This window comes from Camellia sinensis, unplaced genomic scaffold (genome assembly GCF_055761805.1).
Source record: "Camellia sinensis isolate YWXY unplaced genomic scaffold, ASM5576180v1 Unanchor4, whole genome shotgun sequence".
Taxonomy (NCBI): Eukaryota; Viridiplantae; Streptophyta; class Magnoliopsida; order Ericales; family Theaceae; genus Camellia; species Camellia sinensis.
The window spans coordinates 5,858,423-5,874,274 of record NW_028129277.1 but is presented as its reverse complement, the minus strand read 5'-3'; the positions used below and the strand labels follow the sequence as shown (position 1 = coordinate 5,874,274).

The 15,852-nt window shown below is 32.7% G+C and overlaps 1 protein-coding gene across 12 annotated transcripts; it reads right to left on the bottom strand.

Moving 5' to 3' along the window:
- Positions 1-1,097: 1,097 nt before the first annotated feature.
- Positions 1,098-8,208, bottom strand: LOC145789301 (kinesin-like protein KIN-13A). 12 transcript variants are annotated; one of them, XR_014358789.1, is made up of 8 exons: positions 7,825-8,070; positions 7,584-7,723; positions 7,406-7,516; positions 6,902-7,023; positions 4,776-5,071; positions 4,446-4,686; positions 3,326-3,367; positions 1,098-1,191 (listed from the first exon to the last, which is right to left on the bottom strand). XR_014358789.1 is itself a non-coding variant. In XM_082912590.1 (5 exons), exons 2-5 carry the CDS (start codon positions 7,618-7,620, stop codon positions 6,666-6,668), a joined length of 303 nt encoding a protein of 100 aa, XP_082768716.1. In that variant the 5' UTR covers positions 7,621-7,723; positions 7,825-8,070; the 3' UTR covers positions 5,923-6,665. The 12 variants fall into 12 exon arrangements, 2 of the variants coding, with proteins under 2 accessions (XP_082768716.1, XP_082768717.1); XR_014358788.1 differs by having other exon boundaries at positions 3,326-3,376; positions 4,446-4,682; XR_014358787.1 differs by having other exon boundaries at positions 4,446-4,682.
- Between the last annotated feature and the right edge of the window lie 7,644 nt (positions 8,209-15,852).

The following is a 15,852-nucleotide window of genomic DNA, read 5'->3' as shown; positions in this document are numbered from 1 at the left end:
GAACACCTATACGGATTCTCCTGCACAGTGGCAGATATGTAAATACGGGGTTTACATACCATTTCTTGCGCATTACGGTTCGAACACTCGAACACCTATACGGATTCCCCTGCACAGTGGCAGATATGTAAATACGGGGTTTCCGTACCATTTCTTGCGTAATACGGTTCGAACACTCGAACACCTATACGGATTCTCCTGCACAGTGGCAGATATGTAAATACGGGGTTTACATACCATTTCTTGCGCATTACGGTTCGAACACTCGAACACCTATACGGATTCTCCTGCACAGTGGTAGATATGTAAATACGGGGTTTCCGTACCATTTCTTGCGCATTACGGTTCGAACACTCGAACACCTATACGGATTCTCCTGCACAGTGGCAGATATGTAAATACGGGGTTTCCGTACCATTTCTTGCGCAATACGGTTCGAACACTCGAACACCAATACGGATTCTCCTGCACAGTGGCAGATATGTAAATACGGGGTTTACATACCATTTCTTGCGCATTACGGTTCGAACACTCGAACACCTATACGGATTCTCCTGCACAGTGGCAGATATGTAAATACGGGGTTTCCGTACCATTTCTTGCGCATTACGGTTCGAACACTCGAACACCTATACAGATTCTCCTGCACAGTGGCAGATATGTAAATACGGGGTTTCCGTACCATTTCTTGCGCAATACGGTTCGAACACTCGAACAGCTATACGGATTCTCCTGCACAGTGGCAGATATGTAAATACGGGGTTTACATACCATTTCTTGCGCATTACGGTTCGAACACTCGAACACCTATACGGATTCTCCTGCACAGTGGCAGATATGTAAATACGGGGTTTCCGTACCATTTCTTGCGCAATACGGTTCGAACACTCGAACACCTATACGGATTCTCCTGCACAGTGGCAGATATGTAAATACGGGGTTTACATACCATTTCTTGCGCATTACGGTTCGAACACTCGAACACCTATACGGATTCTCCTGCACAGTGGCAGATATGTAAATACGGGGTTTCCGTACCATTTCTTGCGCATTACGGTTCGAACACTCGAACACCTATACGGATTCTCCTGCACAGTGGCAGCGAGTTCGAAGTCTTACCTTGCGAGTGCGAGTTCGAAGGGAGCTGAAGGAGGAGCAACGTCGTTTGAATTGTAGCAAAGGAAATTCTCTCTGTATTCCAATCAGTCAATTGTCTATCAGCGCTGTAATTTTGATTTCGAATAGAATTCCATGACTAAAATTTTCCATAAACTACAGACTACCTCAAGATGCATTATGGTCCAAAATGAATTAAAATCAATCAAAATGGGTGATCACTGTTGGTACATAAATTTCAACTAAAATTATGACACGTATAGAGCCTACGATAGGAAAGTTGTAGGTAATCACTTCCTAAAAAGATCAATATGATCGGTTGAAATGCACAAATAAAACGACGTTGTATCTCAACGACGTTATTCAAAATGCTCAAGTGATACGTGGAGCCTACAAAAGATGACACCTATAGAGCTTACAGCAAGGATACCATACAGGATGAAATCCCAAAGATCAATCCGGTTAATAAGATATACGATTAATCATCTAGCGCGATTATTCAAAATTCAAATGGCACTATCGTTCAGTTTGAAATTCAAATTGAGGATGAGGCAATTCTTATCACCTGGATGGCCCTCTATAAATACGAGGACCATCACACAAGGTGGGGATCAGAAAATCAGAGGTGAGAAGATTAGAGAGAGAGAAAGAAATTAAGAGCTAAAAAAGTCGTTACAAGAAAGAAGAAGAGAAGCCCAGAGAACTCAAGAGCCTACGCTACAAACGCAGAATGGCGATGAATAGGTAAAGAGTTCCAAACCCAAGAATTGTACTTCGTATTCGAGGGTTCAAAGCCCATAACAATTTCAATAAAATATTTATTTTTCTTAAATTGTCTTATGTTATTTATTTTGTTCTTCATGATTCAGAGGTTTCATTTATATAAAATGTGTAATTAACGATCTAGAATACAGATCAGAAATAGGAACCTGCTATTCAAATAATCAACACTGTTTAGTCCAAAAAACTAAACAGTGGACATTTGTAACATAAAATTTTGAAATGTGTTGAAACACTTCATGTTTTAAAATATATGTCTACAATCACGGGCCTCAAATCTCATAACTTACAGTTTATATCCATGACAGTAATGCCTTTACATGCAGTAAACCAGTGTGATGTGATGTGTTGTGTTGTGTTGTGTTTTGTTGCGTCATTTCCTTTCTTTTCTCACCCCTTCCAATCCAACCAAAGGCTTATATATTTTTATAACCTCAAAATAGCAAGAAAGCTGCAAGATTTATAATATAATAAAAAAACAGTTGGTACAAACATGTAAAGAAACGCAGCAAAAGAAATCTGAAGTGGAACTAATAAAGAGAAAACCCAAAAGAGTCTTACTTGCCCCATTTTCAAGCCAAGACAGATAGACACCCAAAAGAGTCGTACACCCACTGTTACATTTTAATGAAAGGCATGAGAAATGCGATATAGGATTTACGGATACAATCATGGAACTAAAATCATATGTTTTGGGTAATGAATTCTCTTAAATCAACCTAATGAAAAGTGCAATAAAATAAAAGCACAAATGACAATTCAATTAACGAAGAATGCATGGACAGTTTTCTTTTATTTAAGCTTTAAATTTTGGTTCCCCCATGACAAAGGATATTCTAAAAAATTACCGTAAGTATGCTCCATATATTATATTAAAAGGACAAATGACAATTCAATTAAAGAAGAATGATTAAATCCAAACTATTTTTAAAAAGTCACTCAAATATCGTTAGCCCATCAAAGTTGTATTTTGTTTTCATCCGTTTTCCATAATAGACAGCATAGTATCTCAAATTCTGGGGCCCCTTAACCCAGAGAAACCAGTTCAAGCAAACACAAACATCATTAGGCTTGAACACAAACCCAACAAAAAATACAACAGCACAGCAAACATGAACTCATAAGAACTAGGAAGCAAACACATAAATGAAAATTGGGCAAATTTTGAGCCACTGTTCTTGGAAAAACATGCAAAAGCAATGCAAGTGATGACTATGAACAGTATAATACTTGCAACTATCACCAACAAATCCAAATAATTTAAACAAATTCATAATTAAGAAACTCATTCATGATTCGAATTCAAACTACAAATCCAAACAACTCATACAAATCCAAATAAGAATCCCAAAAACTCATTCAGGATTCAAAATTCAAAATATTCAGAATTCAGAAAGGGAAAAACACAACAACGAGTTCGAAGTCTTACCTAGTTCGGAGGGAGCCGAAGGAGGAGCAGCGTCGTTTGAACCTAAAAATGCTAACACAGCCATGAGCCAAAAACAAACCCAACCAAAAACAACAGAAATCAAAACAAACAAACAATCTTACCTTGCCAAGTATGAACCAAACGTCTTTGAGGAAAACAAAAAAGAATAATAAAATTGTGAATTAACATAGCTGAAAAACACAAAGGAATCGCTAGTTGTCTCATATCTCTACACGTTTTTACATCAAATAAATTCGTTACAATAAATATAAAAAATAAAAATTGGTCATAAAATCTAAATCTTTAATATCAAAAACAGAAATTAACAATTTTTATACCAGAATGCAATATTTCAAATAAGATAAGTATAAATCAAGAAATTTATTAAATACACCAATTTAATAATAAAAAATGGGAAAAGAAATTAATAATCAAGAAATTAAAAGTTTAATTATTTAATTAAAAGAAGAAATAAATAGATTCTATTTATTGGTGTTGGCACACACTAAACTGAACAATCTTACATCTACGAAAGAGAAAGGAAATAGAAATTAGGGAAAAAATCAAAACCTCAAATCCAAAAACTGAGACCGAAACTTCGCTGATACAATGATGAAATTTCCTATTCAAAAAGAAAAAAAAAATGCAAGACTGTTTGATTTCTAATTTATCTTATTTGAAATATTGCATTCCAGTATGAAAATTGTTAATTTCAGCCAATAATTACCAGTTGACCAAAAATTGAAGGCGTAAAAACAAAACCCAAAAACATCTAACAGATAGAACCAAATCTGGAAGCAAACAACTGAAGAACTGAAGTACCTCTATTTTGGGGTTTGAACAGACACAGCGACAAAGAACAGACACAGCCCCAGCCCCAAAAAAAAAAAAAAACAGAGAGAGAAAGAAACTGCTTTGCAATTTCTGTCATAGTTCTAATTAGGAAACCACCAAACAATGCTGAAAAACCATGAACCACGAAATAAAGCTCAACACATATATATATGAGAAACAGAAATGATGATAAACAAAAACATCAATTTAAACCCAGAAGACCACAATTTATACAACAATTTATCCAACTAAAACTTGAGAGAGAGAGAGAGAGAAAGAGGGGTACCGGAGAGCTCCCATGGGGGTTCGAAGCAGGGAGAGAGAGAAGACGATGTGGGAGGAGAAGAAGACAGCAGCGTCGATGTTGAAGAGGAAGTTGATGATGATGACGGTGGCTGTGGCGGTGGTGAAGTTGGTGGTAGGAAATAGAGGAGCCAACTCGATGAGTTCAACAGTTGTTCAACCACCAATCGAAGCACAGTTTCGCGGTTCTCAATCGGAAATCCTAGCCTTCACAAAGGATCTGTCTATTTAACCAAAAACAGAACCAGTCAACAAAACCCTAAAATAACTTGAACACAACATACCAAAACATTGAAGCGGAAGAAAAATTTACCTTGCGAGCCGAGTTCGAGAGCAGCGAGTGAGAGGTTGCAACTTGAAGATACTGAAACAATTAAAAAACAAACACAGACCGACAGAGAGAGAAGGGAGAGGCAGAAATCGAGGACTGGAGAGCAGCATCGGGAGCAAGCGAAGAGGGAGGGTAGGAAAGAAGAAGAATAGAGAGAGAGAGAGAGAGAGAGAGAGATAAAGAGGGAATGGGAAGGAGATGTGGGTGAGAGGAAGAGAGAGACGTGGATAGGTGGAAGGCTGAGGGAGAGAGATGTTTGAGCGGGAATCATCATTTATCTGCACCGTTAATGTATTCTTAGGATTGATATCAGTCATTCAAAAGAAATGTATCTCTGATACTTTTTATATATTTTCAAAAACCGTTCTGTTTCATTATATAGACTAGTGTATACCTGTGCCTAAAGGCACGGTGGAAATAATGTTGGGATTAATATTCTCCTGTCCAATCTTTTATGTCGTACATGAAAAATTTATTCATAAAATAAATTCAGAGAAAATTTGTTCCTTTCTTATAGAATCACTGTTATTTTTATCCAAACTATCAATCTTTCCTGTTCTAATTGAGAAGGTTGGTCTCATTTGAACTTCGGCTAAAATTCAAAAGGAATATAATCTCAGTGATTGCAATATTAACAAACCATCTCTCATGTAATGTTTAAAAAGAAAATGCATGGAAAGAAAAATCGTGCACTACCACTTACCCCCATTCTACAAAATTAAAGTGTATCAAAGCCCAAAACGTAGCAAGAAAAATGTATCAATTAGTTCAATAAAATGTATGATTAGCAAACTCATGAACATATTACACTCAAGTCTGCAGTATTAGTTAGTTACAACACTCATTCCACTTTCCTAAACTTAAGTCTCAGGCTCTTCATACTACACTTCTCTCTTGCTAAAGCTTAGTTAATAACCCAATTACAGAGACAAAGAAAAATAGAGTAAAAAAAATAGAAACTAAACCTTAATCAACAAAACCACCTCTCTTTGGGCAATCAACTAACCCTCTAATCAAGCATATATGTCTATGGATTACACCAATTTAAAACATCAAGCACTATCTATAATAGTTGCAAAAGCAAAAATCATCAAGTACTAATTAAAAGTTCTAAACACATTATTAGATTTTAGATCTTAAACACATTATCAAACACTAATGTTTATAAATGCCTTCCTCCATCATCAAGCAATAATGATTTAGCAAATATATTTAATTTCTAAACTTGAGCATGTCAGCCTTTTAGAGACATGGAATTCAGCACTTAGGTAGATAACTTTTCAAGAAGCAATTTGTCTCACACCATTTTATTCATTTATCTGCACTTTTTGCCTCCCTCTATCTCTACTCCCCCTCATCCCACACCCACACACCCTCTCTGTTTTTTAATCTATGTAGCAAATATTTTATGCACCCAGACATGTGGGATTCACCCAGGAAACAACTATATATCAAAAAAATGTTTCAGAGACATCCATATAGAGGGCCGAAAAAGAGAGATTTACGGACCAAGAAAAATGCTCTTTCTTTGATAACCTTCATGGATATCCTTGGCACCACAATGCAAAGAGCATCCGTTTCAAAAATCTTCAAACCACAATCTCAAAAGAAAGATTTCATAGACTCACAACTAAGATCCAATTGAGAGCATTCAAACTACTTAGAAGTAACGCAAACAAAAAGGCAAAAAACTATTAATTTTTTAAGTCTTTCCAAAAACAATAAATAATAATAAAAATAATTAGCAAAGAGAACATCATCCAAAAAATAGAGAAATTCATAAACTCAACCCAGTCAAGCAAAGGGGAACCTTTTCAGCACCCCAGTCAAAAGTTTAGCAAATGGGAACTTTTTCCTCAACCAAAAGTTTGATTATTCGATTAATCTCCCCTCACCTTCCATTCCCTGTGAATTAATAAACACATCAAACACATCAAATACAGAAACAATTTATCAAGCATTTGGTGAACATTGTAGTAGCAGAAATTATAGTGGTAAAAGTAGTCATATAATTCATATTTCGACAAAAGTTACTGTTGCATTCCCATAAAAAAGACAAGATGAAGTAACCAAATAGGCATAGCAATGACTTTGAAATGTTGAGGTACCTGCATGAGAAGGTTAGATAGGAGGCGATGATCAATTCCGGCAGATGCCAAGGGTGAGGCCAGATGCTGCAACCCGGCGGACTGGAGCCAGCGTGCCATGACTGCATCTCCAGCATCGCTCCCTGGACGACATTTACAAATCAAACGAAAGGAAACTAACAGTTATATTTTCCATTTTAATCGACCATAATGAATCTGAGGAAAACTTTAACAGAGATACGTAGTATGATCAAAATTTAAATTAAAAAAAAAATAAGAAAAAAATAAAGATTAGTCTTGCATTGTGTTTCAATATGCATTATGAAACTGACAGTTATATTTTCCATTTTAATCAACCGTAATGAATCTGAAACATGCATTACTTTAGCAACATAAAAGGGACTACGGAGCATCAATCATAGAGTACAGAACTAAAAGCAGTCATATAATTCATATTTCGACAAAAGTTACTGTCGCATTCCCATAAAAAAGACAAAATCAAGTAACCAAACATATAATTCATACAGAGCATTGCTCTGTTGCATCTGGACCCTCCGCCAGGGTGATCATACAGAGCAGTTGCCGCAGCAGCATTTCTCTGTTGCATCTGGCCACAAATGCTACAATCACAGCACACTGAACAATTCAGTCAATTCAAAAACATACATCAACAAATCTACTGATCCAAGTAAAATATACTCACCTGAAATTGATAGGTTAAATTCAAAGCAACCACACATGAACGTGATTTCCCTTCAAATGAAATTCAAATCCACATCAAACAGAATTCAATTGACTTCGATCGTAGGCTTCCAATGCAGATAATTCAATTCAACCTTAGCACTAAAAAACATTACAGAGACAATAAATGTAGGAGATAATGCAATCGAAGACAAAGACAAACATACATGCATATAAAGGAACAATTTTTTGAGATGAAGTACCAGATTCAGGGGAAAATGAACAATTTCTGGAGCGGATCGTGATTTCGATCTGTTGAATTGAGTGGTTCGGGATACGAATTGTTGTTAGATCTGAAGAAAATTGACAAAACAAAACCCTAATTGTGGATTCAATGCGAAAAGAGTAGGGTTTCAATGGCGACGGTGATGATGAGCAGCGGCGGTGGTGGTGAGCGGCGGCATCTACTCTCTTTCTCTATTGGTTGAGTGCCGCCATGTTGAGACCACCGTCTCTATTCTCTTCACTTTCTCTGGTCGCCAGTTTCAGAAGATTGTTGAAGAGAGAACATATAGAGAGATAAAAGAGGGAATCGGGAGGAGACGTGGGAAGGGGGAATGGAGATCAGAGAGTGTTGGGCGGGAATCAAAACATCATCTAAACCGTTGGTGTTAATTAGAATTGATCTGAGCCTTTCATTTTATATATTTTTAAAAATCGGTCAGTTTTATTATATAGATAAAACAAAAAATAATTAAAAATTAGATATATAAACCTATAAAATTAATAAAACTCACGTGTCTATCATATATTTAATTCACATCATAACTTACCTAACTAATAATAATTAAAAACAAATATAAACCATAGATAAATTAAATTTTATAAAAAATAAAAACCCACAATTCCATCTAAAATAAATTTTAAAAAAGAACAAATAGAAACCACACAAAAATAGAGAAGATAAGAATTTAGATATGGATCTCAATAAAATATAACAATATGTAAATTTGAATTATGATTTAGTAATATAATTATCTATTTTTTTATGTATGTCTATCAAAATTTTAAAATTACTTAATAGAACAAATTAATCAATTTTTTAAAATTATTGATTTCCCAATTTATAAAATAGATTAAAAAACCTAATGACTGATTTATTTATTTAATTAGTTTAGAAATAATAATTATCCCTTAATTTATGGATTTCAACTGGAAAGATAACAAAAAAATTTCATAATCTCTCTATCCTAATCTCTCTCACCAATTTCCAAAAAAAAATATTAAAATTGCCTTCCTTCTCTCTTCCCCAAAAAATCAGATAATATTTTTTATGAAAATTGTGAATATCTATCTATATCTTATATATTATATTATAACATAACAAAAAAAAAACAAAAAATCAAATATACAAACAAATAAAATTAATAAATTTAATTTTTATTTATTTAGTTAAAATCTTTCTTTTTACATCTCAATATCCAATTTTAAATTTTAAAAATTTTTAAAGTTTATCTAAACAAATCTAATTTGAAAATATCTTCCACCATCATACTTTAAATCAAAAAAACTCACATATCTATCACATATCTAAGGGTGGTGATAAAGAACTCTCAAAGTATAATTTTAAATTGAGCCCTACTTATAAAAAATAAATAAATAAATAAAACAAAACAAGACACACGCATCACATCATAAATGGGACCTACTTATTTAGAGCTCATTTAGAACTCAAGAATTCGAGCTATAAAACATTTTTCAAAGAAAAAGGAGGAGGCCAAAACATCACATCAATGGGTGGGCCCCGATCATTAGAGCTCTCAAACATTTTTGCATATCTAACTCACATCATAACTTACCTAAATAATAATTATTAAAAACAAATAGAAACCACAAATAAATTAAATTAAAAATAAAAAATAAATACCCACAACTCCATCTTAAATAAATAGAAAAAAAAAATAAATAGAAACCACACAAAAATAAAAAAGATAAAAATTTAGTTATTGATCTCAAAAAAATATACAATATCTAAATTTGATTTATGATTTAGTAATATAATTATCTATTTTTCTGATGTATATTTATCAAAATTTTAAATCACTTAATGGGACAAATTAATCAATTTTCAAGTCTTATTTAAAGAATAATCTGATTTTCATTCCAACTCCTAAATTTCGCAGGCACTGACAGAGAAGCTAATGGATTGGATTTGTCACGACCCCAACCCACCCCTAGTAGGATGGTGCCGTGATGGCCAGTAATCCAAGATTACCGAAGACCACTTACAAAATTCACACACAATCAGAGTATAAATATATGGGGCTAACATGTGCGGAAGCAATAATTTACAATACAAGTGGTCCGTAAGAGCAGTGCATAGGTCAAATGGAACAGCATACATCTTTACATAGCTTTACAACTTGGATACAAATAAAATGAAGTACCAAAAATACATATTACATCTTAACAAAAGGCTTCTCAAGCCGTCATAAACAAAATACATGGAATACAAGTCAAGAAACATAATCTTCACAATTGCCGACATCCTCACTACCGACATAACATGCATACAAAACACACATCTCGGCGTAGCCGACTTCTTGCTTGTTACCTACATACATACATAGGGAGGGTGAGCTTGGATACTCAGTGAATGGTACAAGTAATAAAGGGGTTAAATGAATGATACCCGAGATCTTTGCAAAACATACATAATATATCTTTGTCAAAACCATACATTACATAGCTTAGCTTGGCTTGAAATAAAACATCAATCGAACCTTGGTCTTTCAAAACTTGCTTACTTACTTAACATACGTCAACTTAAAACATGGGGTGATGACATTCCGACAAAACAAAAGCATAACCTCGGCATCGAGCACACCCGTTCATAGTCTGTCGGTGGCCGATATCTTAACAAGGGTGCTACTTAGGCTTAACATCCCCTAGCACGAAAGGACGGTGCTACCTAGGCTTAAAGTCCCCTAGCACGGAAGGACTATGCTACATAGGCTTAAAGTCTCCTAGCACGGAAAGACTATGTTACATAGGCTTAACGTCCCCTAACACGAAAGGACGGTGTTACTTAGGCTTAACGTCCCCTAACACGAAAGGACGGTTCCAAGAATGTCATCCAAAACAAAGCTTATACTTGATACATAAAATAGGGATATCATTCATGCTTAGCAAATACTTTTATCAAAACAAGGCAAAGCTTTATCAAAACCTTATAACATAGCTTTATTAAAAATACCATTCACATAGTTCTTGGGACGTCGGGGTCAAGGCAAGGGTCCAAGTCCTACAAACACATGGCAAAGTCTATTGAATGCACTTCTCAAAACAAGTCTTGCATGCATGCCAATGATCTCGGGAAAACATGCTGGGAAAACATCTAGGGAAAAACATGCTGGATGTCAAAACGCTGTTTTACATGTCAGGAAGACATGCTGGGTACCAACCAGGTCTTTGCCGAGGTCCCACACCTCCTGGCCGAGGTGTGGCTACCTAGGCTTCGGCGTGCGGCTGCATGCCGAGGTGCACACAAGACAAACTAAAGGTGTAAGTGATCATGCAAGGTAGGCCAAGGTGAGATACAATGCTTGGCCTAAGTGTGAGGTCTAGGTAAGAGTGATCTCGGCGACTACACTTCGGGAAGTGAGGTCTGGAGATCTGGGTTTCCACCCGTGAAGAACAGGAAGAACATGAACATGAATGCTAAAATCATAACTTCTTTATTACAAAAATCTGGGATTTCATGCTATGAGTTCGAAAATATGGACCTGGGTACCCATACTTGAAAATCATATGAAAACAAACACAAAAACATGGATCTAGGCATGAACTTTCGGATCAAAACATGACTTTTCTTGAAGAACACATGAATGCCATTTCTCTTTCTAAAACCGAACTTCAAAGCAATACATGGTTTACAAATCATATTCAATCGTGCAATGCAATAACATGAAAATGAAGAACGACAAGAGCAGATCAAGAATCTAACATTAGAACACGGATCTAACGGTTCGATCTCTAGGGATCAAGCTTGGAAATCTACTCCTCTCTCAAGAACTCCTCTCCTCTTCTAGAGCTTCTCTCTCCTCTTCAAAACAAAGATAGAAATGATAGGTTTCTCCCTCTGCCGGCTGACTTAACACTCAGCTCGGACACGTGGCAACGGCTGGTTGGCTCTCCTCAAAAAGGTGATAGATTGACAAGACAAGACTATGACAGAGTGTATCTAACAAGCTACCCAGTAAGGCACTCCGGCAAGTAACGACATCGGCTAAGGACAAAGCTTCGGCAACTAAGGTGACAATGACCTCGGCTAGGAAGGACAACACTTGACTAAGCTGTGCCACACCTTGGCCTAGATGTTCCACACCTTGGTCTAGGTCATACCACTCCAGGACAAGATCACTTAGGTGCAAAGGTAACATCTCGGCCTAGATAATACACATCTCGGCCTTGGTGATGAACACCTCGGCCTAGATAATGAAATCTCGGCCAATATGTCAGGGCGAAGGTGGAGGTCAAACAAAGGGGTTCCAAGACAACTCTAGACTGAAGATGACCTCGGCTTGGAATGATCTAGGCTTATTATGACCTAGGCTTGGCATGACCTTGGCTTAATATAACCTAGGCTCGAGACAACACGGAAGAAACAAAGCATGCACACAACACTTAAGCAAACAAGACAAGATTCATGAATACTAACTTAACAAGATGAAGTTATGTAAATGAACATGAACATGACACATGACCATGACATGAATACGGGTCGTTACAGCATCTTAACATTGCAAGACATACAAATGCATGCAAACATGACTAGGACATGAATGTGGGTTGTTACAGGATTAGTTGTGGTCTAAGTTGTTGGAGGTAACGTCCTCCTACTCCATAAATTTATTTATATTTTAATTTTATTTCTTTCCCTATGTGATTGTCTTTCTCTGCTGCTGGTTTGGTTTTGGTTTCGATTTTAGTGAGATTTATGTGTTTGTTTATAGGTTTTCACAGTGGATAAGAATTATTGGTAATTATGGTTGCAATCGAAATATTTATGTCCGTTTTGTGCCAAGTATTTTTATCGAATTTTGTTTTCTTTAATGAAAACCATAAAATTGAAGTAAAAAAGATACGTATCAAATTTTTTATTTTTTATTATCATTTTATTTTATAGAAAATGTGAAAATTTATTGAGAATTCAAGATTTTACTATAACATTAGATTTTTGTATAACTAGGTAAATTTAAAATTTTTAAATATCATTGTATTCTTTATTTTTATCCTTTTTCTATCTCATTATACCATTACTGCTATTTGTTAGTTTGTTAATTATAATTCAATTAATTGGAAATGAAGGCTTAATATAAATTTCCATATATATATTATAGTTAATTTGCTACCGCTATAGTTGTATATAATAACATAATATATAGGGATAATCTCTAAATATAATTTTGATTTTTTTTTGGTAATTAAAATAATCCATTTTAAATAGTATATAAAAGAGTTAGATGATGACTTCTTTTATCTCTAAAAAAAAACCCAATCTATATAATTTTTTTTACTTTTTAATTTTTTAAATTGAAACATCAATTGTTTATGTCCATAAAACAAAATTGATAAATACATATCCAAAAATTAAACGTTTTTTTAATATCTAGAATATTTACAAATGAAAAATGTTTGATATCTCAATAAAACTTCATAATCTAACTTATAATGATGTAGTTATAAATGTCAATTTTTATATAAATATGGGAAGAGAATTAATTAAATTATACATTGGGCGAATTACACTAACAGTCCCTATAATTTGAGGCTCGTGTTACTTTGATTCCTGACTTTTCAATTGTAACACATGTGACACAAATTTTGAATCTTGTTCCAAATAAGGACAATTGAAGATATCATTGGATTTTTTAAGAACAAAATCATCAATTTGATAAAATATAAACTAATTTGACAAAAATAAATGTGAAAAAAATATTTTTAAATTTTTACAAATTATTTATACCCACCAAAGATAAAATTATATAAAATTGATAAATCTTTTAGACATTTATTTATTTATTTATTTTACCAAATTAATTTTTATTATATGTTTAGATGATGATCATGTAATATGTAGTTGTTAAGTTTTTAATGTGTAATCGATATATTTAATATATAAAATGTTTTTAATTTTGCATTTTTTAATTTAATGGATTGGTTTAATAATGATATTAAAGCTGTCGCCATATTTGAATTTTGAAAAAATATAAACTAATTTAATGAAAACAAAAATAACCACCTATTACATGATTATCATCCAAACACATAATAAAAATTAATTTAGTAAAATAAATAAATAAATAAAAGTATAAAAGATTTATCAATTTTACATAATTTTACCTTTAATGGGTAGAAATGATTTTTAAAAATATAAAAATATTTTTTTGAAATTTATTTTTAACAAATTAGTTTATATTTTATCAAATTGATGATTTTGTCTTTAAAAAATCTAATGTTATCTTCAATTGTCCTTATTTGGAATAAGATTCAAAATTCAGGGTCAAATTTATCACAATTGAAAAATCAATGACCAAAATGATACAAGTCCCAAACTATAGGGACCGTCAGTGTAATTCATGCTTATACATTGCAACCAACCACTTACTTAAACTTTGACTATTTGAAGATACTATTTCACTATAGTTCCAATTAAGAGAATCTATAACCCTTAATTTTTTTTTTATCAAATTATAATTTGATAAAAATTTTAAAAAGATAAAACGTTGAAAATTATTATTTTTTCATCAAAATTGGTGAAAAGGAAAAAGAAATTGGGATAAGAATGAAAATTATTTTAAACATTGATAAAAATTTAATGAAAAAGTTAAAGTAATTCATATCAAATCAAAATTTTTAGTCAAATTTAAAATCAAATTAGATTAAAAAAAAATAAAAAAATGATGAAAGTTTGAAAATATTTTGAAACCTTGTTATTCTTAAAGACTAAAAATGCGTGTATGAATTATATTCATATTGTACTTTTAGTTATAAAATTAAAATCAAAAGAAATGTAACTTAAATTATTAGATTGATAATAGAAACATCATATTAATCATTTTAAATATCACTTCACTTCACATTTAATAATAAAATTGTATATTTGTCTTAATTACAACTTTTAAATTTGTATATTTTCATAACAAGAAGATGTATATCATAACTCATTTAATCTCATTTAATCAGGTTTAACTTTTTCTTAATACAAATTATCAAAATTACAATAAATAGATTTATATATATATTAATTTTTTTAAACTAATAATTTAAAAATTTATAAATATAAAAGTTAACTTATAAATTTCATGTAAATCACAATACAAAATATTAAATTATTTGAAGATAATCATAATGATTTTTTAAAAAAATTTTATAAAGTTTCTTGCATAGCACGATTTACCACTAGTTATTTATTTCTTTACAATCAAGAGGGTTAGATTTATACTTTTACGCTGTGTTTGGTTGGAAAATTTGGAAAGAAATTTAGAAAGAAAAATAGAAAAAAGTGTGTGAAATATTTTATTCACATTTCACTTATATTTTCTCTTTCCCTTTCCAAATCCCTTAATCAAACACAGCATAAAAGAATGAAAACTAATTATTGCATATTAAGTCGCTATTTGGCATTGACTTTTTTAGTTAGTTTTTTGTGTTGGGATTTTTTTGGCTTGGGACAAAAAAGTTCGTTTAGTTTGGCTTTTTTTATTTTTGTGAGAAAAAAGTGAAATGATTACGGTTTTGATGTAATATGTTATTATTGGCTTATTTAGCCTATTTTGTCTTTTGTGTTTTTTTAACCTAACTAAGTTAGCCAAAAAAAGGCTAAGTTGGTTAGAAGATGGTTGGGACTAAAAAACTACAAAAATATAAAATAGACAAAATAAGTGAATAAGACAAAATGTTAGATCTAAATCATAATCATTTTAAAGTGAATTTTTTTTTCCCAAACAAAACTAATTTTGTCAGGTTAAATAAGTCAAAAAATCAAAAATCAAGCTAAATTTTTTTTCCCAAACGACCCCTAAAAATAGGTTTACATATTCAATGTTGGTGCCTACCTTACTGGCGGATAGTTTTTAGACACCTCCTGCAAAAATAAATCGTTTTATTTGATTTTTCATTTTTTTTTTGTTTTTTTGGTGACATCCTCATTTTTTGTTGTATTATTTTATTTTTTTCCATATGGCAGTTATTAAAATTTTTTTTAACATTTTAAATACACCTAATAT

Coding starts and splice junctions, on each gene's coding strand:
- LOC145789301 (XM_082912590.1), bottom strand. CDS start 7,620: ATGTGTGGTTGCTTTGAATTTAACCTATCAATTTCAG. Junction 7,517..7,583: donor ATTTAACCTATCAATTTCAG/GTGAGTATATTT, acceptor TGAATTGTTCAG/TGTGCTGTGATTGTAGCATT. Junction 6,699..6,901: donor TATCTAACCTTCTCATGCAG/GTACCTCAACAT, acceptor ATTAATTCACAG/GGAATGGAAGGTGAGGGGAG.